Raw genomic sequence first — 24,713 nt, 5'->3', positions numbered from 1 at the left:
AGTGACGAAACACAAAATTATATGTGACAAATCCATCTTGTGCATCCCCCTGCAGAGCAGAGGTGAGACACTGTCAGAAACACAAGGGTTTTCTTCAGCAGGTTGTATGCGCACCAGGCATGGGAGAGCAGAGAGGAAGGACTGCAACATGACAAGGGAAGATGGACCGAGTTTAAAAAAAAAAATGGAGAAAGGAGATTTGCACAACAAGACGGAGGATGACAACCACACTCAGGGAAAGAAAATCCCCAGTCCTTAATGGGCAAGGAGAAGCAAATGCTCCACTTCTTCCCATCTCCCTCTTCCTGCCTTCTCCTCCTTCAGGTTCTTTGTAGCACCTGGATCCAAAAAAAAAAAAAAAAAAGACACAAGAATAAGCAATGGGAAAGTGTAATCAATAGTGCAGGAAGAGAAGCGTTTTCTGCTCACTAGCAGAAAACTAGCCCTGTCATTAAATAACAGAGATTGACAGCCTTCTGTGATGTGAGGAAGTGGGAAATTAAAGGTCTGAGCCAGTAAAGCTGAGACTGACAAATGGGAATCACAATGAAAAATGTCTGACGGATCTGGAAATTGAAGTCCAACCTCCTAGAGTCTCAGAGGGAGCCACAACAAGAAACTGCTCACCAGAGGAGTGATTTCGGGGAATGCCAGGAATTCCTCGGCTGGATGTCCCATGCATTGCAAGGAAAAGCCAGGAGGCTGTTCCTCTCATGGGCACACTCAGCACTGCCCTGGATGCTTCAGGACAAGCCTGCTGGAAGAAAGAAAAGAGCACAATTACCAGAGTGAGTGAAATCAGTTGTATGGTAAGGAAGAAGAAGGAAAACAGAAGATGGATTGCTCGTACTGCAAATGAAGCAGGACAAAACTGAGGTTTGCTGAATCTGGGGTGCTGTGGGAGAGGAATAAGGATGATAGGAGATCTGGCTATTATCTGGGGTGCCATTAGCACCACATCCAGCTAAAAATGAAGTTGTTTTAAATCATCTGCAGCAGAAATTATTTGTGCTGGCATCGGACCATTAGGTCATTGACCATTCATCATGAACTGGGGCTCACACAAATTTCCATGCATAGTTAGGCCACTGGCCACTACAGTATAAATAACAAAACTTGCAATTCATTTTTGGCTCAGATGCAGCTCCTTCACTAATAAAACTCTAGAACCAGTGACCTGGCACTGTCTTCCATGGGCTGAACTGACGCAGACTCCGCACATTCACTCAGATGCCCATTTTTTGCCCCTGGGCTGAGCAGAAGTCAATAAATGTCCTTTAGCCAGCGCATCAAGATTTAGAAGAGTTTGAAGGTACTTCTGATGTTGTGCCTCAGCTGATTTTGTCACTTCTTGACCTCAGCCCACGTGTCATGCTTTGTTGTGGATTTGTTGAAGTCAGGAGTTCACAGCTTTGACAGCAAGATTCAGAAGGTAGATTATGGATGCCAGGAAGGTCAGAAATGAAGAAGCGGGGCAGATAGACACACCTTAAGGAAAGTACTTTCCTCTGCTCTCTGAAGAGCAATCAGCTGCAGCTCTGAAACCCTGTTCAGAAGCTTGGTGTCCTTAAAATGCCTCAGTCTCACTCACTTTTTGTATTGGTGGGGTGGTTTTTTTCCCCTAAAGCTATTTTGCTGCATTTGGGAACCATTTTTTCCAGCACTGTTAGACCATTTCCAGCTATGCTGCACTTGAGGTGCAATGCCCTACCACCGCCCACTGCTGAACTCAAGCTCAGCTACTGGGGCACCATCAGCCCTTTCTAGGGATTTGAGATTATAAAAATGACAAGAGCAAACTTTCCCACAGGAGCTGTCTGAAGGAGCAGTGACGTATTTCCTACATTTGTCCTGTGTGTTTTGGGTCTTCTTGATGTGAATTTAACAGGGAACAGGAACAAAAGGCGAAATCATGAGGTCTGCAATGACTGAAGTGAGAACTGGAGGAGCTCCGTTCCCCAGGACTGGCTCTTCCCCCTTTGCTCCCGAGACAGGCTGGCCCCACTGCTGTGACAACCTCCCGCCTCAGTCCAGCAGCACCTCAGTGCCTAGTTCCTCAGCAAGCTCCTTTCTACAAGTCTGCTGGGTCGCAGCAGTGGTCCAGGCTGCCAGCAGCGCATAAACGCACCTCACTGGGAGCCTGAGGTGGGGACACATGGATTTAACACCTTTTATTCTCTGTTGCAGAAAAAATGTTGTCTTTTTACTGCGTGTTTTCACTGTTAAAGACAGAGGAGCTTGTTGGTACATAAACAGCGCTGCTTTAACATACTGACAGTATTAAACCAGTGCAGCTTCCTCAGGATGGACACAGCTGCAGGATTCAAGGTGTTTATAGCATTGCATTGCCAGGGGAATGAGCTATAACCACGCAACAGACCTTCGCACCCCCCTTGACAGCATCAGATCAAATTTTGGTTAGATAAACAAAAAGACCATCCAAAAATCCACCCCCAATCAAAATAATAATTAACGGCATGCAAGCCAGAGGTGATTTTCTGGCTCTCATGACAGAGAGAGATGCATCCAGAGGGTCCTCTTCAGGCTATCTGTGGTAGCTTGGAAAATAGGTCATTTGGTGCATTTCAGTGGGCATTAGTAGGCATAACTAGTAAGGACCACTGGCATTTCAGTACTTTGCTGCTCAAGACACAGCCATAGTGTTCCTCAAGCCTGAACAGATGATATCTGCTCATTTGTCTCCTTGCCACTATGGTCCCTCTCCCCGGCGGCTCATCATCAAGTTACCTTACAAGGGCTTGGTGAGCACAGTGCAGCTGTTGATGGGCAAGCAGCTTCAGCAGAGGCAATGACAACAAGGGCAACTTGAATCCCTTCTTTGTTCCCTCTATGTCAAATCTGCAGGGCAGCAGATATTCTTCTGCCACACATTGTAATCGGGAAGCCAGATTAGGTGTCTCTGACACTGTTCCTCTACATCTTTTCATGTCACTATCACCACAATCCACTGACAAACATAGGAAGGATGATGGAAAAGCCTTTTTTGCCTTATCAAACAAGCACGCCTAGAGCATTGAAGTCTTTACTGTTAAAATGTGCAAAATAGTTTGTGTAGTTTACCACAGGATGTGCCTGAACACGCACACTTCATTCCACAGACACCCTTACTATGTTTACCATTACTCCCTGCATTTCCCATCCTTAAAAGAAGTGGAGAACCAGCTAGAGAACAGAGTGCTTCAAAGATCAATCCGTGTGAAGACTTTCAAGTTCTTCCCAGTAAAACGCCCTGTTAACTAACCAACAGCCCCTCCATGCAGGAGCCTTTCAGCCATGCAAACGGAAGCAGTGTCATATCAATCAGTATCTTTCTCCACTGTCTTCAAACCCTAAAATGCAGTTTGGGAATTCGCGTTGGTAGGAACACGTGCAGTCACTTTAGCTGACGTTTTTCAGACAGTCGACTCATTGAGAGTCTACAGACTGCCTGGTGTTTAGAGAGGGGAAGGTGAAATTAAATCCTGCTGACCATACAGCTCATCTCCAGCAAGGCAGGTGCTGCCACATGTCTTGGTGATAGGAGACTTGCTAGAAAAATTCTGTCTAGCTGTCCTCAAACTACCACAAGAAATATCAATTGGTTTTCACCTTGAAAATACAAAGTGTGAAAAATAAACTATTTAGGGAGAACCAAGCTCTCATGACTGACCACTAAATTCAGAGAAATTATCCTGAACTAACTAGATTTTTGCTTCAGTCCAGCACCCCAACTCCTACATCCTCATCCATCGCTGCCCTCGTGGATCATATGGGGTATTTTTTGGCAGTATGTGCCTAAAACACAGCACCTCATAGCTTTTGGAATCCCCTTCAAGTTGATTGTGTTTTCCGGGCTTGCCCCTTCATCTTTGTTTGGGATATAAGCATAGCCCTGTAAAGTCAGAAGTGAGAAAATTGTGTTGTTTCTACTGGCATGATTTTCCCATCTTGATTCCAGTACAATTTGTTTCCTTGTCCATCTAACTTCCCAGGAGGGAAAAACAAACTAACAAACAAAAAAACCCACACCCAAACAAACATTTTTAAAAAAACAACAACAAACAAACAAACACCAAAAAACCAAAACACACACACACAAAAAAAAACAAACAAAAAAGAAAAAACACACTCTCTCCAAAAACCTCCTCACAGTTATGGAAGAATAATGCTGGTGAGGTGACTGACTTCATCATCTTCCCTAAGTAAAGTTCTGTGGCTTAAAAAATGAGTGCTTATTTGGCAAGAGAAAGTTTGTTTAGGTCTGGAAATCTGTTTTTTGTATTTCTTCTCTAAGGGAGCAGGGATTTTTGGAAAGCTATGAAGTTGCATTTTTAAAAAAAGCCCCATTTGGCTCCTGTCCTTTTCTGAGGCATTTGACTGGAAGAGCAAAGCGTGGTGCTAACACATAGTGCGAGGAGCGAAGGGGAGGGAACACATGCCAAGGTCACCTCCTCAGCGGTAGCAATGGCACGCTTCACAGCAGTGATATAAAACCTCTCTCTGATACAAGATACCACTCACAGCTAGTTTTTAAGAGCTATAAAAATCCCGAGCAGGGACACATTAATTAAAGCGGTTCAGAGAGAAGCGCTGCGTGTCAGTCTTGGCAGCGGGTGGCTGAAGGGCACATAGCATGTATGGGAGCAGAACGGCCATGGACAGAGTTAGCTGAAATATTTTAGTTTTTATCACCTCCAGGTTTGTCGGTGGGCAGCACAGATGCTTTGCAGCTGGGGAGCCAGTCAGTGTGCTTGTGAGGAAGCAATGTGATCCATGTCATGAAGCAATGCATACCATAAGGAAGCTTTTCTTTGTGACTAGCCCAAATCTCCTTTGTTGACATTTAAGTCCATAACGTCCTGTTGTAGCTAGACTAGAAAGCAGACCTCAAAAATCCCCCTCCTCTGCACCACAACATTTTTCTTATTTATCTCCTTGTCCTCAGATCTTTTTTTTCCCCTAAGCTAGACAAACTCAGTTCTTCTGGGCTTTGCTCATAAGGCACATTCCCATCCTGGTGTCCCCTGCAGAGCACAGGATGCACCTTCCAGAGTGGCAGGTCCTGAGCAAAAGAGGCAGTGAGGAGGACAAGGACCCCTCCAGGCTTCCCTCAGCTTCTTTCCTTCCAAGGTTAGGGCAAGGCAGGCTGAGACAGCTGGGGTGATTACCCAAGTACAAACCTGCTAGCTACAGCAATTTCTCCTCCTCATCCCCTACTGCAGCCTGTCATGAGAAATAAGCTTTTGCTATCGACCCATTGACTAGCCACAGCCAGGAGTGAAACACAGCCAGCTAAAGGATGATGGCTAGCAGCACGTCTTCCTGGTTTTAACTGGTGATTATTCCAACTGAGTGAAACAAAGCTAACCCACTTCTTTAGCTCTTACTTCCAGGTGTACAGTACACCTACTGATTTCTTTGTCCGAAATTGCAGCAGGGCTTCCACACTGGAGGTAGCAAAAGCACCCTCCAATATTTCACTACACACTGGAAACCTTGAAAGCAGCGGAGCAGAACGGGGGTCACAAGGAGCTAATGGGGCCAGAGCCCAGCGGCATTAAGAGTCCTAATGCTCATTTACAAAGCAGAGAAAAAAAAGATACTTGGGTATTCCTGAGGGTCTAACAATCAGCACCGTCTGGCAGTTGTCACCTATGGCTGTCATGCACGGAACATGCACTTGAAGGCAGTTTTCTACCCCATAACCAATTTGTCAAGAGACAGGCAGTCTAGTCTGATGTCTTCCAGGGCTCTGTAAGGATTTCTTAAGTTCTAATCTTACAGCTTGGACTGATTCATTATCTAGTGTGGGGAAAATATCTGTAAAATGGAACTGGTCTTTCAGACATCAGCACAGTGCTTTAAGGTGTGCAGCTGACCAGCATCTAGTATTGCTACCAATGTGTATCACAGGAGAAATAGAAGGGGAAAGAAGAGGGTGTAACACTTTTAAAACATATGGAAATAATTATCTGAATAGCAAAAATCTGACATAAAACTATATACACATAGCACAGATTTGGGCTCTCCATAGCCCCTGCTAGACAAGTAGGGATAATGATTTTTTACTCACAGTGCATTGCAAGGAGGTCCCACTCTGATTTGCATAACTTGCCACCAGCAGTCAGTCTCTCTGCTTTTATTTTTGGCTGAAAGTCCTGGTCAGAGTCAGGCCACAGAGGAAAAAGGGGAGAGTGACTGGCAGATTTCAGCTGACGCAAAGTACTTTTTGGCATTTTTCAAAGGACAATCATTTGGAAAGGACTTGCTGTTAATCAGTGTGAAACAGATGCATGTCAGATCCCCACAGAGCACACTACCATGTGAAACAGCCTCTTAGAGCACCAGTGTTTTGTGGAGGGAGTTTCAACAGGCAGTTTTTCTCCCAAGCCTGCATTTCTGACAGCTGCCTAGTATCTTCTTCCCAGACTTGTCACATATGTGCTGAGATATATCAATGTCTTCCCTTTTTTGCTCCTTAACTACTGCACAATCTTTCAATTTTTTAAGCAAAGAAAGACAGAAGCCATATTTTATATAATCTATAGCTGAAACTAGAGTTTTTCCTGTACAAGGAAATGATTTCTTGTTATCTGAAGATGACTTCTCTATTTTACAATAAAAGCCTCCATACTTTTTTTTTTTTTTTTTCAGTTCTCTGCACTTCCCCCATCTCTGAAACAGAACGTATCCAATAGCTTGCAAAGAAAAAGAATAAAAGATGGGTTTGCTCTGTTTCCTGGTGACCAACACCACTGAGACCCCAGGTAGTATCACACTGGCTAATTCATGACAGAAACAAGCACCATGACAGTTAAGTGAGAAGAGAGGATTCAGCTCTAACCTTGGTGCAGATGATCCTTGACACAGCTGTCTGCTGTTCAGGGCGGAATTCACAGTGAGAGAGGAATCTCTTTTGAATATGGGAAACTACGTACCAAGCATGTTTATTTGGCTTTTTGCGCTTTTTTCCCGCTATTAAGCTTAACCATCTTGGCTTTCTTGCATTACCCCTTCTTCCTGTAAAAGCATTTAACAGAACTCCCTTGATGTGGGGCTACCACAAGAGGGGATACTGTGGCTCCCTGAATAACTCACAGAGAAAAGCTGGATGCATCTTCTTTGCACTTATCTCCAACTACCTCTCCCTTCTCCAGAATAATGTGCCCCTGAGGCGGGGGGAAAGCTCTTATGTCAATAACACAGCACTACATAGAAATGAGGGAAAGGGCTTTAAAATGGTCCTTATTCCCAAAGTACATCAAAGGGATGGCAGTTTGTGTCAGACTGTGGGAGTGAAGAAGACAGAACAGGTCTAGACTACCGTGGAGGCCTGAAGGAAGGAGATGAAGGACTAGTGATGGGAACTGACCTACTGTTTCAGACTGGAGGCGCCTCTAAATCAGCATAGGACACTGCACACTGGCAAGGGCTCCTGGCAACGGCTTATTATCAAAGCTCTCTCCACACATGCAAAGGGCCCAGCTCCTCAAAGGCATTTAGGCACAGGGTCAGGGCAATGAGGTACTTCTCAAGTCTGACCACGTCGCCTTGACTGAAAAAAAAAACCTGCCCAAACCATGTTACAGATAGTGCGAAGTTCAGATACTCCTTAGGGAGCCAGAGCAATAGAAGTGCAACAGGAAGATAGCTTCCCACCCCTGCCATTAGTGAATTCCAGAGAAAAGTGCAAGAAGCCCATGGACATATGTTGTCTTCAGTCCTGTCAGTCATGGATGTCACAGCTGGGACCTTTAAAGACTGTCAAGGAGGGAAACCAAGGCAGTCCGAATGCCAAGCCTGTCAGCAGCATAATTAACACGTCGTGTATGGTCTACCCAGAAATGCAGCACTTAGATCACCTCCAATTGCCAGGCTATCAAAAATGCTGCTCGGCTGGTAATTCCTGCACCTTGCAATAACGTCTAAGTTACTGCAAAGCCAAGAAAAACGCCACCTGTAGTGTCTGGGAAGACAGAAATCAGTTTGCAGGCCACGGGGAAAGGCAAGCTAACCTAACACAGGGGCTGTTGGCAGCTCCTGCTCCAGAGGAGTGCGTCTGGAAACATGTACCCATTCATATTTTTAGAAAAGCACATCCATTTCACATGGGTGAAATGCCTGAAACAAAAAGGATGGAGGCAAGTTCTGTGGGGAATTCATAAACTATGACAGGTTTGGGAACCTCAGCAGCTGGAGCGTGCTCCCTACCAACCTGCAAGAAGCAGTTTGAGGCAGGTGGCATCAAGCGCCAGGTAAAACAAAAATTTCTTTCCCCCATCTCTGGCGACGTACCTTGGGCAAACTTAGAAACATAAAGTGACAAGTGATGGAAAGAAAAGTCCCGTGTTGTGAAAGCCTGCCCACACAAAGGGGCATAGCAATTCTCTCTACAGACAAAATGGGTGTGCATGGTTTGGCGCAGGAGAGTCCTAGTATAGGTAAGATACTTGGGCCAACCTAGATGAATGCTCAGGCTGAGCAAAATCGAAGTTTTTGGTTTAAAAAGGTGGATCTGTAGCCATCGTAACTGACCAACACGACAGGACAGCACCTGAATCCACCGAAAGCCTAAGAACAACAAATCGAAGTCTACCGGAGCAAACTTGCTACCGCATTGCTTCAAAGGGCAGCGCTGCTGCCAGCAGGGGCTCTTCCACGGCCGATCTCTGGCAGACAGGTCAGGGAAGGCACTGCAAAGGCAAACTCAGAGGTTCAGGTCCAGGTGTGACTGTACAGAATAACGGACTCACAAGGACAGGGTGAGACACAAGAAAAGAAGAGAAAAGCAGGCATGCAAAGAAGGAAAAAAGAGCTTCAGTAGTGGTAAGTCTGGTAAAAGAGCAGATTTTTACTGAATTTAACAATTAGTGACAGATATACATGAAAGTTTTATCGATAGACTGGCAGAAAATTTAAAATCATAATCATATAAAAATAGTCTTTCTACACAATAAATATACCATTTCCCCTCCTCTTTCAGGTTGTTTTAAAATGATGCAGGTTAAGGATATCTTACAAAGAATCTTAGTTAAGCATATATTTATGAAGGAAGTTTGCTTGCAAATTTCTATTTATGAACAAATTATTTGGAAAAAAACCTCTCTTTAGTGATACCACTGACTCCTTAAATTTAGAGGACCTGTAGTCTAGTTCTTGTCTCTACATCATTTTATCAACTTTACAAACAGAAAAGACAGCAGCCTTGTGGTCAGCACATGGGTTCCATTAAACAAGGACAGCTTTATCAGGAATTCCTGTATCAGAAAAAGGGGAGAAAAAACAAAGATGAAGAAGTGAGATGGGCACCTTGTACTCCTGATTATTGAAAAGGAGCTTCTGAGCCATATAAAGAGGTCTGCCACCCTGATCAGATGACACTACAGATAGGAAATAGCACTATCTGAACACAAGCTTAAAATGCTTTGGAGAGAAACAGTTACATTCAAACTGCTGCTGTAGACGGGAGGTTCTTGCTGAGATTGCAATCAGCTGTGTGAATGAGCACAGAGACATAACACATTTGGCTAGATCAGTTTTTGTTAAGACCTGTCAGTGATACAGGAAAGGAAAGAAATTGCGCTTATAATGAAAATGGTCTTATTTGCAGCTCTGTGCTAAGTAGTATTTGTCATTAATCTCTGATTCCTTGTCCTTGGGCTGCCACTGCAGTTCCTCTGGGATGGCATTAATGTACCATTTCTCCATGGCTTCTACTTAACTCAAACAGTCTCTGCTACAAACTGGATTTCCACCCCGGCCTGAGAAATTTCTTGAATTATCTGATAAGGGAGAGTTTCAGCCACAATCAAACAGGTCCACAATTGTGCCCAAATGTTATAATAAAATATGGATCAAATGTGCTATATGCAGTAGTGTGAGGTATGAATTAATGGTTTTACTGAAACTTCTTTACAGAGACCTATAGAAGTTGAGCATAGCTTCCTCATTGAGGACAAGCACACTCATTCCATGCAATCAAAATAATCAGAAGTGATTTCACAGGAAGGGTTATGTATTTTTTAAAAGTTGTATTTAACTAAAGGCTAGCACCAGGCAAAAAACCATGAATATTTAACAAAGTCAGACAGCAGCACATTTTAAAAAACAACAGTAATAATTTGCACACACTAGCTTATATTTTCAAAGCATTTAGAAAAAAACACATGAATTAATTATGCCTCACAACACCCTTGTGAGATAGATAAGTATTATTAGTCCCATTTTAGAGACAGGGAAACAGGTATGGAGAGAGTATGACCTGCTCACCACCACACATGTCAAATCCAGGAACAGAACATCAGATTTTCCAGTCTTCTGCCACACATGGTCTGACATCTTAAAAGATGGTAGTCTTTAAATAAAATTTGTTTCCTCTCATCCCTTTTAAGACACTTGATCCCATTTCAGTTGGATATAAAAAGGTACCCAACAAGAGCTATTCAGGATAAACACATGGAAGCAGGAAATAACAGTTTTTATAGACTGTGTGTGGCTGGAAACTGTATAAGGAAAGACTTGACATGGGAGATTCCATACTGCCAGAGTCACAGTGTGTCACTTCTCATCAGGCATCTGCCACCAGGGAACTAACTGAGGCCTATATGCAATGCTGATACAGCTCAGAATCTGAAAAAAACCCAAAAAGGTAAGGTTCCTTTGCCACTTCCAAACAAGGAATTTCTCTCTGGCAGGAAGTCTTCTCTGAGAAGAACTCATATGAGTACAACCGAACTGAAAGAAAAGACTTTTATCAGGAGACTCTCAAGGTGCAGCTAAGGGTGCACATGTATCTGTTAGAAAACCTGGAAATGTTCATATATTGTGCTCTGTGTTAAGAGAGATGGTCTGGAGGCACCACCCGTCCCCAGGGGTTGAAAATAACTCTCTGTTGTCACTTTGAGAAGACAAGTTCCCTTAGCATGTCACTTGCACTGAAGTAGTCAGTGACAGACTAGGATTAAAAATTCAAAACCACCTGAAAATTCAAGTCCACAGATTTAACTCAATAAAATATCAAATCTGGCAAATCCATTGCTGCCTGTTTGCAAACGCAGGCCCAGATGTTAGTGGAGACGTAGAAATAAAAAGTCCTTCCACCTTCAGTTACATTTGTCCACTACACGCTGTCCTCAACACAGGATGAGAGAAAGGCTGAGGTACAAAATGCCTTCTCTGCCTCAGTCTTTAATAGCAAGACCAGTTGCTCTCCAGGTACCCAGTCCCTGAGCCAGAAGACAGGGATGGGGAGCAGAATGAAGCCTCAATAATCCAAGGGGAAATGGTTGACGACCTGCTGCACCACTTAGACACACACAGGTCCACGGGACTAGATGGGATACACCCAAGGGTGCTGAGGGAGCTGGCAGAGGTGATCACCAAGCCACTTTCAAATATTTACTAGTAGTCCTGGCTAACTGGGAAGGTCCCAGTTGACTGGAACTTGGTAAATGTGATGCCCATCTACAAAAGGGCTGAAAGGAGGATCTGCGGAATTACAAGCCGGTCAGTCTGACCTTGGTGCTGTGGAAGGTCATGGAACAGATCATCCTGAGTGCCATCACAGCACATACAGGACAACCAAGCAATCAAGCCCAGTCGGCACGGGTTTATGAAATGCAGGTGGGTTGACCAAGCTGATCTCCTTCTATGATGGGGTGACCTGCTTAGTGGATGAGGGAAAGGCTGTAGATGTTGTACACTTAGATTTCAGTAAGGCCTTTGACACTGTATCCCACAGCATTCTCCTGGAGAAGCTGGCAGCTCACGGCTGGATGGGTATACTCTGCGATGGGTAAAGAACGGGCTGGAGGGCCAGGCCCAAAGGGTTGTGGTGAACAGAGCCAAATCCAGTTGGCGGCCGGTCACAAGTGGTGTTCCCCAGGGATCAGTGTTGGGGCCAGTTCTATTTAATCTCTTTTTCAGTGGTCTAGATGAGGGGAATCGAGTGCACCCTCAGTAAGTTTGCAGGTGACACGAGGTTGGGTAGGAGTGTTGATCTGCTGGAGGGTAGGAAGGCCATACAGAGGGATCTGGACCAGCTGGATCATTGGGCTGAGGCAAATTGGATGAGGTTGAACAAGGCCAAGTGCTGGGTCCTGCATTTGGGTCACAACAACCCCACGCAGCGCAACAGGCTCAGGGAAGAGTGGCTGGAAAGCTGCCTGGCGGAAAAGGATCTGGGGGTGTTGGTTGACAGCCAGCTGAACATGACCCAGCAGTATGCCCAGGTGGCCAAAAAGGCCAACAGCATCCTGACTTGTATCAGGAATAGTGTGGTCAGCAGGACTAGGGAAGTGATTGTGCCACTGTACTCGGCACGGGTGAGGCCCCACCTTGAATCCTGTGTTCAGTTTTGGGCCCCTCACTACAGGAAAGACACTAAGGTGCTGGAGCGAGTTCAGAGGAGCGTGACAAGGCTGGTAAAGGGTCTAGAGAACAAGTCTCATGTGCAACAGCTGAGGAAACTGGTTGTTTAGCCTGGAGAAAAGGAGGCTGAGGGGAGACCTTATCGCTGTCTACAACTACCTGAAAGGAGGTTGTAGCATGGAGGCTGTTGGTCACTTCTCCCAAGTAGCAAGCAACAGGATGGGAGGAGATGACCTCAAATTGCGCCAGGGAGGTTTAGACTGGATATTAGGAAAAATTCCTTCACGGAAGGGCTTGTCAGGCATTGGAACAGGCTGCCCAGGGAAGCGGTTGAGTCACCACCCCGGAGGTGTTTAAAAAACACACAGATGAGGTTCTTAGGGACATGGTTTAGAGGCAGACTTGACAGTGTTAGGTTAATGGTTGGACACAATTTTCTTAAACGTCTTTTCCAATCAAAACAATTCTATGATTCTATGATCTAGAGTCGAAGAAGTTGGTTTCATGACAGCTCAATCTGAAGATCTTCCCCATACTTTCGGATCAGCTTCATGTGGTTATGGTCCACTGACCATTGCTCTGGGAGGTGCTTGGGCTGCATGCTGTCCAAGAAATGCTGCCGCCAGCGTCTCTCCAACTGCATAAGTGAGCGCAGGCCTCCTTTAGCAAAACACTGCACCACCTTCAGTCCATGTGGCATGTAGCTCTCATTGCAGATCCTGCCAGGACACAAACAGAGTTTATTTTCACACAAGCCCACTGTCAGACTCTAGGCTTGTCTACAATGAACATCAAGACACTGAAGATACTTTCAGCTGTGGAATTTAATTACAGACACATGGTAAGCTAACCAGGAGGGAGAGTTTTAAGCTTTGCTTCAATGACAGACTGCTTTCTGGAACATGGCTACACTGGGAAGCTGGTTTATTTCAACTGAGAAAGTGTTATTCTTTTATAGCAACACTAACAAGGCTCTCAAGGTCCATTACAAGCTCCTCAGGAGACAGACTGCAAATTTCTCAAGGCAAGGCGCATATGACACTCCAGAGCCCTGATCCTGCCACTGAATTCCCTGACTAGATAGGCTGAGAGTTGTAACATTGGCACATTAAAAACAATAGTGATCTTAACAAGGAGAAAACACTGACTTTATGCAGGGACCAGATACTAGTTAAGAAAAGATATTTGGTGAGACTTTGAGAAAGAGAAAGAGAGGAGACTTCTGATATTCTCTTTCAGTCTCCCTCCCTGATCTGTCCTTCAAAAGAAGTATAAAATAGTAGAGGAGAACATGGAGAGCAAGATCTGAAGGAAATTGCTGGAAGAGAAAGGGAAAGGGGAAGCAACAAGAGCTGCAGTTCACAGACCACTATTGGGTTGAGGGGAGAAGGTGAAAAACAAAAACACAGTAAGAAATGCAGTGTGGCTGTGTGCTTAGAGCCTTAGGCTACAGCACATATAATTATCTTCTTCCTATCCTTGCTTTCTATTTAAATGCATCAAAATACTATAAATCCAGACTCTGCAGCCTTATACAAGCTAAAAGGTTATGCTTTTGGAGGACCTTTTTTCCTATGCAGACCAACTCCTAGTAGTCTCGAATTCAGACACACCATTATTTTAGGGAAGATACATCAATATCGCAAAGAGACCAGCAATGGGGTGTGTCTTATTTTCAGTAAAAAGCCTTGGGGAGGGCAGGGGAGGGAAGTCAGCATGGGTGATCCTCAGCTCTGCAAATCCTACTGGATTTTCTTTTATTTTGCTGCAGAAGAATTTGCCCGATGCTCTCCGCGTAGACAACTTTTTGTTGAACTTATGTGCTAACATAAATGACTAAAACGTTACATCTGTGGATGGGCTTGTTATACCTGGTTTCCAGACCAGCTGCTTCCTGGAGCATCTCTGGGGTGACTGCCTCTGTGTTAAAGAAGTCCTTGATGCTTTGCAGCAGCTCTGCCCTTCGGAGGTCAGGCAGGCTGTCTGCATTCAGCAGGGCTCGGGCCCCTGAGCGCACTTGCCTGCGCAGAGGGTCCTCCAGCAGGCGCATGCCCTCCTCGGAGCCGATGGGAGCACCAAACTCCTCAGCCAGCTGCTGCTTGAGATGGTTGTCATAGTAATTAGAGATGGCATGGCAGGACGTGCAGAGTAGCAGCACATCATGAGAGTTGTGGTCCTTCATCTGGATGGGGAAGTGTCTTCGGTATTCATGAGGGACAATGTTCTTCCTAGGGAAGACAAACCAGCCAGCTCATTCCATTTGCCTGGAGCTGCTGCTTCCCAGTTTCTCCTCTTCCTGGCCCACAAAGGGTCAACTAATACTAAAAGTTCAGGAAAAACAAAGATCTCCATGATCAGGCCCTCAGTGTAGCAATAGGTCCTATAACTTCTTTTTATAAAATACATATTTGTACTTCACAAGCTTTCTGCATTTCTCTTTTTTTTTCTCCTTCCAAAATTTCTTTGCTTTCAATTAAAAAAAGTGATTCATACCATTAAAAAAAAGTAAAGCAATGCACTAAGAGACGCAACCTCTCAGCTAAACAGCAGCAGGTGCAAAGACAAAAATCTCACCCTTTGTGACCTCATGAGCTTCAGGCTCACCTAATCCTTAAGAAACTATAAGGACTAAGTAGTAGAAGGAATAGCACAGCTATTTTCAGAAGGGAACGTCGTTAGAACAGTGTGCTGGCATACTGCTGCACCCTGTCATTCAAACTGCAGCACATACAGCTTCCATGCGCTTTGTTCTCTTCAAGGACTGATACCTCCTGCCTCTGTAAGAAGAGGAAAGGCTGGCCTGTTCAGTGTCAAACTTACCCAGACACATACGACTACAGAGCATTCAAACAGAGATAACCTATCCAGGATGTGAACAAGTGTGATGTTTCAGGCCACTAACCAAGTTTCTGGATGCCAAACTAGATGCAGACCCCAGTCCTGTTTTAAAAGACACATTTTTCTCTTAAACCACTGAACAACTCACCGGATATAGGATTCTCGCTTGCCACATACAACACACAAGTTCTCTTTGACGGTCAGATAATAATCAACTTGAGACTCAGGACGTCCTGAAGGCTCAAACCGCAGCTTCACAACAAATGGGTCTGTGCTAACTAGCTCTGAAAGGGTAAAAGAAAATAGAGAATATTCCAGAAAAAAATGTATTTGAAAGTTAAAATAAAGATGCTAAAACGCAGGAGTCATCCTAGTGAATTCCCAATAGTGTTTTCAATAAGAAAGGATACAAAAAATTCATGCCCAATTATCTAAGAAACAAGGAAAAAAAAGTTATATTTCAAATACCAACAAGAAAATTGGTATGCTCACCTCCAATCCCCTTGTCGACATACCACTGAGCCTTCTTCCGATCACAAGTGCACAGAGGCTGTCCATCTGGTGCATGCAGGAAGCAGTTGTCATACAGTGGAGATTTTCTATGAAACAAGGGCAGCATTACAGCAACTATAACAGCATGCCAAAAAACCAGAGCTCTCTGTAGCCATGTGTTCCACAGCGAAATACATGCAGCCTCCTCCAAACCACAGGAGCGCCCCTAAACACACACTTAAGGGTGCTCAGCACTGCACAGGTTGCTGCTAACGGAAGCAGAACATCTACAAACTTACCTGGGGTTCACCAGCTGACTGTAAGGTATCTTTGCTCTCCCGCTGCCAATAGAAATTAACTCTGAATCACAGTTTCAAAGAGATGCCATCAATGATGACAGTATTAAAAAAAAAAAAACATAGAGAATAAAAGAGAACTGAAGTCAAGAAAGATGATGAACTAAGAGTAAGCTAAAAGGCAGTGTCAACTTACAGACAAGGCAGTTTCAAGGATCAGCTGCCCAAGCCTGTATTTTAATGTTTTATTAAGATGACTTTTCTAAAACTTAGTGTGAACAGCTATTACTTCATTCATCCAAGAGAAATGCGACAAACCAGCTCTTGTAGCCCCAAACACACAAGTCCATGGGAATAACAAAGCTGGACTGAGGCCCTCTGAAACATAGGCACCTCACCTGTGTCAGTGGCCAAGAGTCCTGCTTGGGCCATCTCTGGGGGTTTGTGGCAGAGCGTGGAAGGGCTCTGTTTTACATAAAACATTTCCTTACTCTGCCAATCTCCTTCAAACAAAACTGAAGAGCAGAGCAGGCTGGTCTTGGGGAGTACCTGGGAGGAACTGGCCAGGGATACAAACATGTCACAATACACTGTGGAAAAGTTTCCTGTCTTCTCTCCAGCAAGTTCATATAGGTAAGGACTCGGCAGAGCTCTACCAGCTAAAAAGGCTGATCCAGAGTCTATGTGATCTGACAAAACGATTTCTTCCGAGGTCCATGTGGGAAAAAAACCCAATAAAACAATAACAACAATATAGAAGGTCTCCTTCCACTGAGCATCACCAGTTCAGCTCAATCACCATGATAATTTGAGTACTTCCCAACTCAAAATGAATAAACTTAAAACTAAACAGGCTTATAGAGAGCAAGAGTGGAAAATGACTCTTGACATCACATTCAGTCTTATTACAGATCAGAGAGACACTGCTGAGAAACTGTAAAAAACAGAGAGTCTACAGATTTCTCATGAAGTCAAGTGCAGTTAAAAACAATAAATAAACAAACACGAGGAGATCTCAATTTAGCTTGGAATGCAATTTTGTTTAAATATTAATCCGCCCCTGAGGGGCGATCCTTCTATTTTGTATGACACAGGCTCCAATTAAAACAAAAAAGATAAATTTGGAAGGACTTGGTGTGTACAACACGATATCATTAATGACTGCTAATGAAATCAATTATTATTGACTACATTAAAATGCCTCCGTCACTAAGCCAATAAACTTGGAAATGAGAAAACAAATACTAAAATAACTGGTTTTCTTTACAAATGCTAATTACAGACAATTTTATTTCCTACATCCATGTGATAGATTTTATTAGATTGTATCCAAACAAAACCAAACATCCTAGCCCTCCACATCTTCCACTGCAATTTGGCTAAAGAGACTTCTCCAACTTGTTTTAGTTTAAAAACAACTGAACTCTCATTAGCAAAAGGCCGTAAGAATTCAGGATTTGCTCCACAAAATCGCCTGTGGGACAGAGACCCTGAATGCAGCAAGAGGTGCCTCTGCAAGGCCAAAGCAGTACTGCTCGCTCCTCCCTCCTCCTGGCCAACACAGAAGCGCAGTGCTTTGATGCTGCCGCAGCCTGTTCCTGCACCCTCTGGCACCTCACCTACCATGTCTCACCTCTCCTAACCTTAGCTGTCACCTCTGCTAAGTGCCCTGGTACCTCTGTGGCTGCAGTGACCTGAGGCAGCACAGTACAAACAGCAGCCCACCAGGCAGACCCTGCTCACAGAGCAAGCCCCATGCAGTTGCCACCTTCTCCCTGGAGGAGACAGGGCACAGCTGTGTGGGCAGTAAATGCCAACAGACAACTCCCCAAACTGCTCATGACCTAGTACAGATCCAAGTGCTGCCCCCACTTTCAATACCACCTAGAGGGAAATGGGAAAATAGAAAGAGGATCAGGCTCCCATGACTGTTAGGACCTGTGTTTCCTTTCCCAGCTCATGTTATCCACTTTGCTTAACCAACAGAGAATGAGGCACCATTCAAAGATTTCTTTCCGCGCTACGAAGAGTAAAATGTGCTCATAGTCTTACCGTGCAGAATATCCCACGCCCAGAGGTTTTCGCTTCTGCCTCCGGGGATCTCTCACTTGCTGACTGCCAGAGGGCTGGCTGTTGACAGATTTCCGATTCTTTGTTTTGTGAGGGGAGCGTCCCTCTCCGCTCTTCTCTCCTGTGCTGCCACTCCTTCTTCCTCTAAATGGGATATCCACCAAGCCCCGGCATTTACCCAGTGCTTTCTCCCACACAGTGGCAGAGTTTTCAACTTCAGATGTAGCAGGGAGGCTGGCAAATCCCAGCAAATGAAGGAACAGAGCCACTGAGACCTGGGCATCCCTGGCAGCATAGAGAACCTGCAGAAAAGCGTAGACATCAAGACACTGACAAACAGCAAACACTCCCAACCATTATCAGTCTTACACACTTGGTACAGTAAAGCCAGAAGCTGGATTCATTTCCTTTTGAAGTTCTGGCAAAGTTCTGGCAGTTCAGTGACACCTTCATAACATTACCACACCCCACGATTTTTAAGGTCAGTCAGACTTGAAATACGGGTGACTCCAAGAACCTCAAGGGACTGAAAAAAATTCAGGTCAGCCAGGCCTCAAATGCTCTCCTGGCCCATCAAGCTCTCCCTTAACCAATAAAAAGCTGCCTTTTGAGGCAGTGTCTACAAATATTCAGTGTGGTTATTTATCCTGTCACTCCCTCTACTGGTCACTGATTTTGTAGATATCTGCAGCATAACTAAAGAAAGTGAGCAATCAAGGAAACCATAATGGTCTAAAAATGAAGAAGGTTTCCAGGGCGTCTCTCTAATATCGCACTGACTTCTATAGATTGGAGGAAAAAAAAATAATAAAAAGGTGAGGTTTTGGGTGCACAAACACTTCTTCAAGTGATCTTGTCTTGTAGAACTTTCAGGAGTAAAGGAAAACAAGGGTCAAGAATGCACTGAGAACAGCTGATAATTATCCTCATGGAAAATGAGGGAAACGCAGGCACAGAGTCTGAAATTAACTTCAGGCCATAGTCACACATAAGGTTTTGAGGCAGAATTCAAAGCAGGCTCAGATCTCCCTGTGGTAATGCGTCTTCTCTACTAAAACGGTTGCTTTTTCTCCCAAAACATGAAGTGGAAGACACACCTGATCTGGTGTCAGTTCTTCTGCCTCCCAGTTGCTGCAACGCACATGAGGAGACTTGTCAAGCGGGCAGTTCAGGACTTTTTCAGCTAAAGACTTCAGGCTAAGGCAGTTGTGAAGTAGATCCTTCCTTCAGTTTAACAAAGAAAGTGAAACAAACATATTAAAAACAAAACTATATGCCCATGCAAGTTCAAATCATCTCATACACCCTGAACCTGCCAGAACGCAATACACACGATGCATGACTTCCACTCAAACATCACACAGCAGCCTGCCAGCTTTACAGGCCCTTTCCCTCCCCTCTGCTAAAATGTCCTTTCTAGATTTAGTAATTATCTAGTGCCTGCGATATGCAAAACGAGGAAGGCTGGGAGTTGGTAACATTCAAGGCTGGGTGTTGGTAACACTCAAGGCTGCAGTGTTTGGCTCTGAGCTACCCATTTCTGAAATACAGAGGTTTATCACAGTGTGATGGACTGCCTGCCCAGGGGTTCATCAGGAGCATGAGAGCCAGGAATGACTCCGAGGAATCCTGGCCACTAGAGACAAGAATTCCATCCTCAGTGCCAAAAAGGCACCATCAGGTCAGCAAATCCATGCCCAGACCACTAACACCACACACAGGCACACATATACTGTATGTGAAGAATATTCCCAAGTAAATAATTTTATTTTAGGAAAAATGAAGGATGAGAAAATGGCTTCATAATTGTAACCTTTTAATGGAAGCATTGCTATTAAAAGAAAAAAAATAGAGCTGATTTATTTTAGTCATTTTTCAAGAAATTCTGTAATTCAACAGTTCCACCTACGTGCCCCTGGCACGTTTACTCCACACTTCTAGGCAGTGTATTCAAACATCTGTTGACATGGTGATCACTCTCACTGCGTTACATCACTGTGCCTGGGCTTCTTACAAGCCGAAGCATGATACTCAGCAAAGCCCATATGGATATCGCTTGAGAAGACTAACAGACACAATTAGCACATGAAATCTTCGTGAAGATTTCATTTCCGTTAAGACCATAGAACAGAACCATGACATGTTCTTGGGCTGCAGCTATCAATACTGATGCTCTAAAACCACCCTGAGAACTGCAGACGCATCTGCCAGGTATCATTCAGCATATGCAAATTACTTCTAAAATATGTCCACTCAAATGATGCCTCAAACAGAGCTGCCTCTGTCTTCAGACACCCACCGCTGTCTCATGGCTAAATACCGAAGATCCACGCTCCCTTTGACTGGAAGACCATAATCATGAAGTAACTTGCAAGCATCTTCCCAGCATCCTACTCCAACTTTCAACACAGCACTATCTGCCATGATGTCCAACAGGGTCTTTGGGATAGTCTGTCCACTGGCAACAAGCCTGGACAACCGAACAAGAATGCAGAGGCCACTGGAACAAGCCATCTGTAGGAGAGATACAGGATTTGCTTTTCCCTCCACAGATACCTGAAATAAAGACAAAAAGCAGAGTCTGGTTTACAGTGTTATTAGCAATACTGGAGCTGAAACAAATTGCAAAAGAGACCACTGAAGACAGTAAATACCTATCAATTCATACAGTCAAGTATTGTTACATATCTCTGTACTAATTTGTACAGCAAATTATGTCATCTGTTTCACAGTGTTACTGTCCCCCAGCTACTTCTTGCCACACTCCCACAACAGAAACCTTTCCCCTTTTACCCTTCCCCCTCATAGCTGAGCTGGTGGAAGAAATCAGACACATTTCTTAATCCACATGAGCACAAAGCCACCCACTACATAAATGTTTATGGCAAACACATTGTTTAACTGGGGCTTATACTAATGACTTTGAGGTGAATAAATTTCCAGCTAAAATAATGGCAAAGCCAGGATTTACAAATGACTCAAAGCCTGTTTTCAGAGTCCACACAGGCAAATGTACAACGGGAAGAAGAACTTTGCTTTCTGGTAGTCCCGGTGAGTTACGGGGTATTTAAAAAAGATGGACCCAATTTGAAATCACTATATTTTTGAAACTGGGTCCATCTTTTTGAAACATCATGCATATCTACGTATCAGTGTTATCCTTTTTGGGTTTATTATTCTCAAGAATTTTTTTCTTTAAGTATGTAGCTGGATTTAAAACAGTATAAACCCAAGCTACCTCTAGTAAATCACCTTTAAAGAGATATTATACAAATCACATAACGCTATATTTAGCCATACAATTATAACTATGTTTAGTACATGTGCTGGTTCTGCTGGGATGGAGTTAATTTTTCTTCAAAGTAGTTAGAATCTTTTCTTTTTAGTAGCTAGCACAGTCTCTTGTCTTGGATTAAATATGAAAAGAATGTGATAACACATGGAACTTCCCATGCTCTTCTTTCCAGTAGCCAGGCTGTGTTTTGGAGTTGGTATGGAAAGAAGGTGAGGACTCACTGATGTTTTGGCTCTTGCCAAGGAGACCAAGGACTTTTTCAACTTTCCAGCTGCAGGTGCACATAGAAGCTGGGAGGGGGCACAGACAGGACAGCACCTAGACTGACATCCAGGCTGGCCAATGAGATTATTCCCTGTCATTAGCAGCATGGCCTATATATAGCTGGAGCCAACTTTTCCGGCTCATCAGTTCTGTGTTAGTTTAGCCTTTTGCCAGTTTTTGGCATTTTGTCCTTTTGCCTTTTTGCTCTCTTTTCAGGGCGCTCTCTTTTCTGGGACTGGCTGTTCACTGTGATCATGTTTGAGCACAAACTGCTGTCTGAATCTCTGCTTTTCTGGGATCAGCTGCACGTGACCAGTGTACATGAGCAACCGCCTTGTGCATCACTTATTTTATATATATTATTATTATTAATCTGTCTCCTTAAACTGTTCTTCTCTCAGCCCAAGTGTTTCTCCCTTCCCTTTCAATTCTCTCCCTCATTCCGCTTGCGAGAGGGGAGGTAAGAGTGAGGGAGTAGTTGCCGCGGTCCTAGTTGCCTGCTGGGCTTAAAGCACCACAGTATAGTCGATTAATCACAGGAGCTCAGCAAATGAATACAATTAGTGACTTAAAAACTTACAGTCAATACATTTAAATGTGAGAACAATCAAAATTAGTGGCTATTTCACTGCTGTCATGATAGATAAGCACACAGGCAGTTTCAATAGTCAGTCCTGTTGTATCCATTCAAGCAAAGGAATCACTCCTCCCCAGGTGACTTCCCATTGCAATTTGGAACCGAAAGGAGAGGTGCTTCTTTATCACTCACCCACTCACAATCAATTCCAAGCACTGGCCACTGCTCCAGCTCCTTCTTCAGCAAAGGTTCAACACAATCCCACTCCTCCTGCTCTGAAACTATCACTACGTCTGCACCAAGGGTCCTCGCTACCCAGGAAGAGGTGGGAGATCTGAAGAAGGGAAGCACCTCCTTATCCTCTGTCTTAATCAGTTTCTCTTCTCCTGAGTTTATAGCTGCTTCCTCTCGCTGACTACTACAGCGTGATTTTCCTTTCCGACGCTGGGCTGCTTTCCACAAAACCAGGCCCCCCACCGCAACAGCAAGCAGGGTTGCCAAAGTAATTGTCACTGCTGTTTGCTTGGGCATTTTTTTATGCCACTTTTCCTCCCTTCACTTCATCCACTCAAAATGGCATTGTAGGATTTTATCATGGCCTGCAAAGAAAAAGGAGAGAGGTAGAAATTAAATACGACTTAATTACACGTGTTTAGAGGTATTAAATACACTCACTGGCATCACATCAAGGTTCTAGCCACAACTCACAATCCTGACAGAAGAAGGACCGAGTCTCACTTTGAAAGACTGGGGTTCAGCATACAGACTGCTGCACCAGCCGACAGGGCAGTAACAGGAGACTGAACGCTGCTGTTCATCACACCATCAGAAAACTTAAAGGCAATCCACTGATTTATACTGCTGCAACTAGATGCTTCCACAAACTCTTGTATTTAAAAAAAATAAAATAGTCAGGGATATTATTAACATCTTTTAGCTCAGTTTGGAACGATATCAACCTAAACAAGACTAAATTACTGCAGAATAAGCATGTCTATTAATGCATTAGTGAAAAATAGACATTGCCCATTACATTCACATCCATATTAAGGTCAAATGGCTCTTCAGGCATTGAAAACCCCTAAAGAAGCAGCACCTATTTATAACATAGCTTTGCCTCTACCACAAGAAAAGATGAGCTCCCTGGCAGAAATCAGTCCTGCCCCTGCATCCCCATCTCCACAGCCCACCACGCTCTTTTTAAAGGTCTGCCCTTACCCACTCTTCAACACAGGCAGAAGCTGTGGTGCGGGTGCTGCTACAGCCCAGCACAACCGCTAACAGCACCTAGGGAGGCGACTCGGGCACCTGCCCGAACGCTCTGAACCAACAGGTAATTTGCTCTCGCTTCTTAAACTGAACGAGAAGACTGAAAGCGATGAGGCCCAATTATTGCTACCTACCGGCAACCTCTTGGGGAACCGCGGGACGCAGGCACATCCCGCCCCGATGCGCCAAACCGCCCCCAGCCCAGCCCCAGCGCGGGGCCGCGGGCCGGGCCGAGCAGGCCCAGGCTGCCCGCCATGGGGCGGTGCGCGGCCGGCAGCGGCCCGGGGTCAGCCCGGGGCCCGGCCCGGCCCCCTCGGAAACCGAAGCGAGCGCTCCTCTGGGCCTCCCCGCAGGCCCGGCGGGATGGGGGCAGCTGGGGACGGGCCGCAGCGCCCCTTGGCAGCAGGGCGAAGGCGCTGCCCGTTTTAGGCTTGGTCGTAGTTCTCCCGGGGGGTGCCGCCCCCGCGGGAAGCGGGCAGGTAGGAGGCGTCGAGGGCCCGGTCAGAGAGACCGCGAGCCCAGCAGCCCGCGCAGCCGGGACACCTGCCGGCGCGGCCCGCCCCCGCGGTGCGCGCAGCAACCTTTCCCGTCCCGGCCCCCGCCGCCCGGCCCACACACCGGCCCGCTACCTGCGTCTCCGCGAAACGGTTGTCTCCGGCTGCAGGAACCCCTTGCGGGGTAGTCGTCACGGACACCGGGAGGCTTAGAGTGGCGGACGCTTCCTCTTTCCCGGCCGTGCGAGCGGACGGTGGGCGCCGCCATGTTGTACGGCAGCCACTGGCCGGGCAGCTGCGGTGGGGCGTGCGGCGCCTGTCGGTACCGGCCCGGCGTGCAGCACCGGGCTGCTGTGCCCGGATCCTCCGCACAGGGGCGGGGGGGCTGCCACCTCGATCACTTCGGGCCCCGTACCCGCGGAGCGGCTGTGCGGTTGTCTCGCCGCTGCCGGGGCGGCAGGACCCGGCTGGGGCTCGGGCACTGTGCTGGAGGTGGCGGCCCCAAGACGGGGGAAACCAAAAGCGAACCGCGGCCATATCTGGAGTGGCAAACTGGAAGAAAACAAAAAGGGAAAAATCAAGTGGAAGGGATGAAGAGTTTAACAGAGGAGTTATTATGGCAAAGCTCACGTGTGGGGAACAAGTGTGGAGATCAGAACTGTGACCCCACAACGCAGGGATGACGACTGTACAGCCAGCTGCCGTGTGCAGGGTGATCATCGAGTCTCGAGGCCGAGATTGTCAAAAAA

General features: G+C 45.4%; 1 protein-coding gene across 4 annotated transcripts; it reads right to left on the bottom strand.

Moving 5' to 3' along the window:
- Positions 1 to 289: 289 nt before the first annotated feature.
- EXD2 (exonuclease 3'-5' domain containing 2) lies at positions 290 to 24,189 on the bottom strand. Of its 4 annotated transcripts, XR_010606333.1 has the most exons (11): positions 23,605 to 23,723; positions 22,394 to 22,800; positions 20,365 to 20,621; positions 19,163 to 19,289; positions 18,048 to 18,367; positions 15,700 to 15,806; positions 15,356 to 15,491; positions 14,241 to 14,597; positions 10,270 to 13,088; positions 628 to 754; positions 290 to 338 (listed from the first exon to the last, which is right to left on the bottom strand). XR_010606333.1 is itself a non-coding variant. In XM_065636814.1 (9 exons), the coding sequence occupies exons 2-9, from the start codon at positions 22,730 to 22,732 to the stop codon at positions 12,872 to 12,874; spliced, it is 1,860 nt and encodes a 619-aa protein (XP_065492886.1). In that variant the 5' UTR covers positions 22,733 to 22,800; positions 24,100 to 24,189; the 3' UTR covers positions 9,018 to 12,871. The 4 variants fall into 4 exon arrangements, 2 of the variants coding, with proteins under 2 accessions (XP_065492886.1, XP_065492884.1); XR_010606334.1 differs by lacking the exons at positions 290 to 338; positions 628 to 754 and adding an exon at positions 6,127 to 6,158; XM_065636814.1 differs by lacking the exons at positions 290 to 338; positions 628 to 754; positions 23,605 to 23,723 and adding an exon at positions 24,100 to 24,189 and having other exon boundaries at positions 9,018 to 13,088.
- Positions 24,190 to 24,713: the final 524 nt, after the last annotated feature.

This window comes from Caloenas nicobarica, chromosome 5, assembly GCF_036013445.1.
Source record: "Caloenas nicobarica isolate bCalNic1 chromosome 5, bCalNic1.hap1, whole genome shotgun sequence".
Lineage (NCBI taxonomy): Eukaryota > Metazoa > Chordata > Aves > Columbiformes > Columbidae > Caloenas > Caloenas nicobarica.
This window is presented reverse-complemented; position numbering and strand designations above follow the sequence as displayed.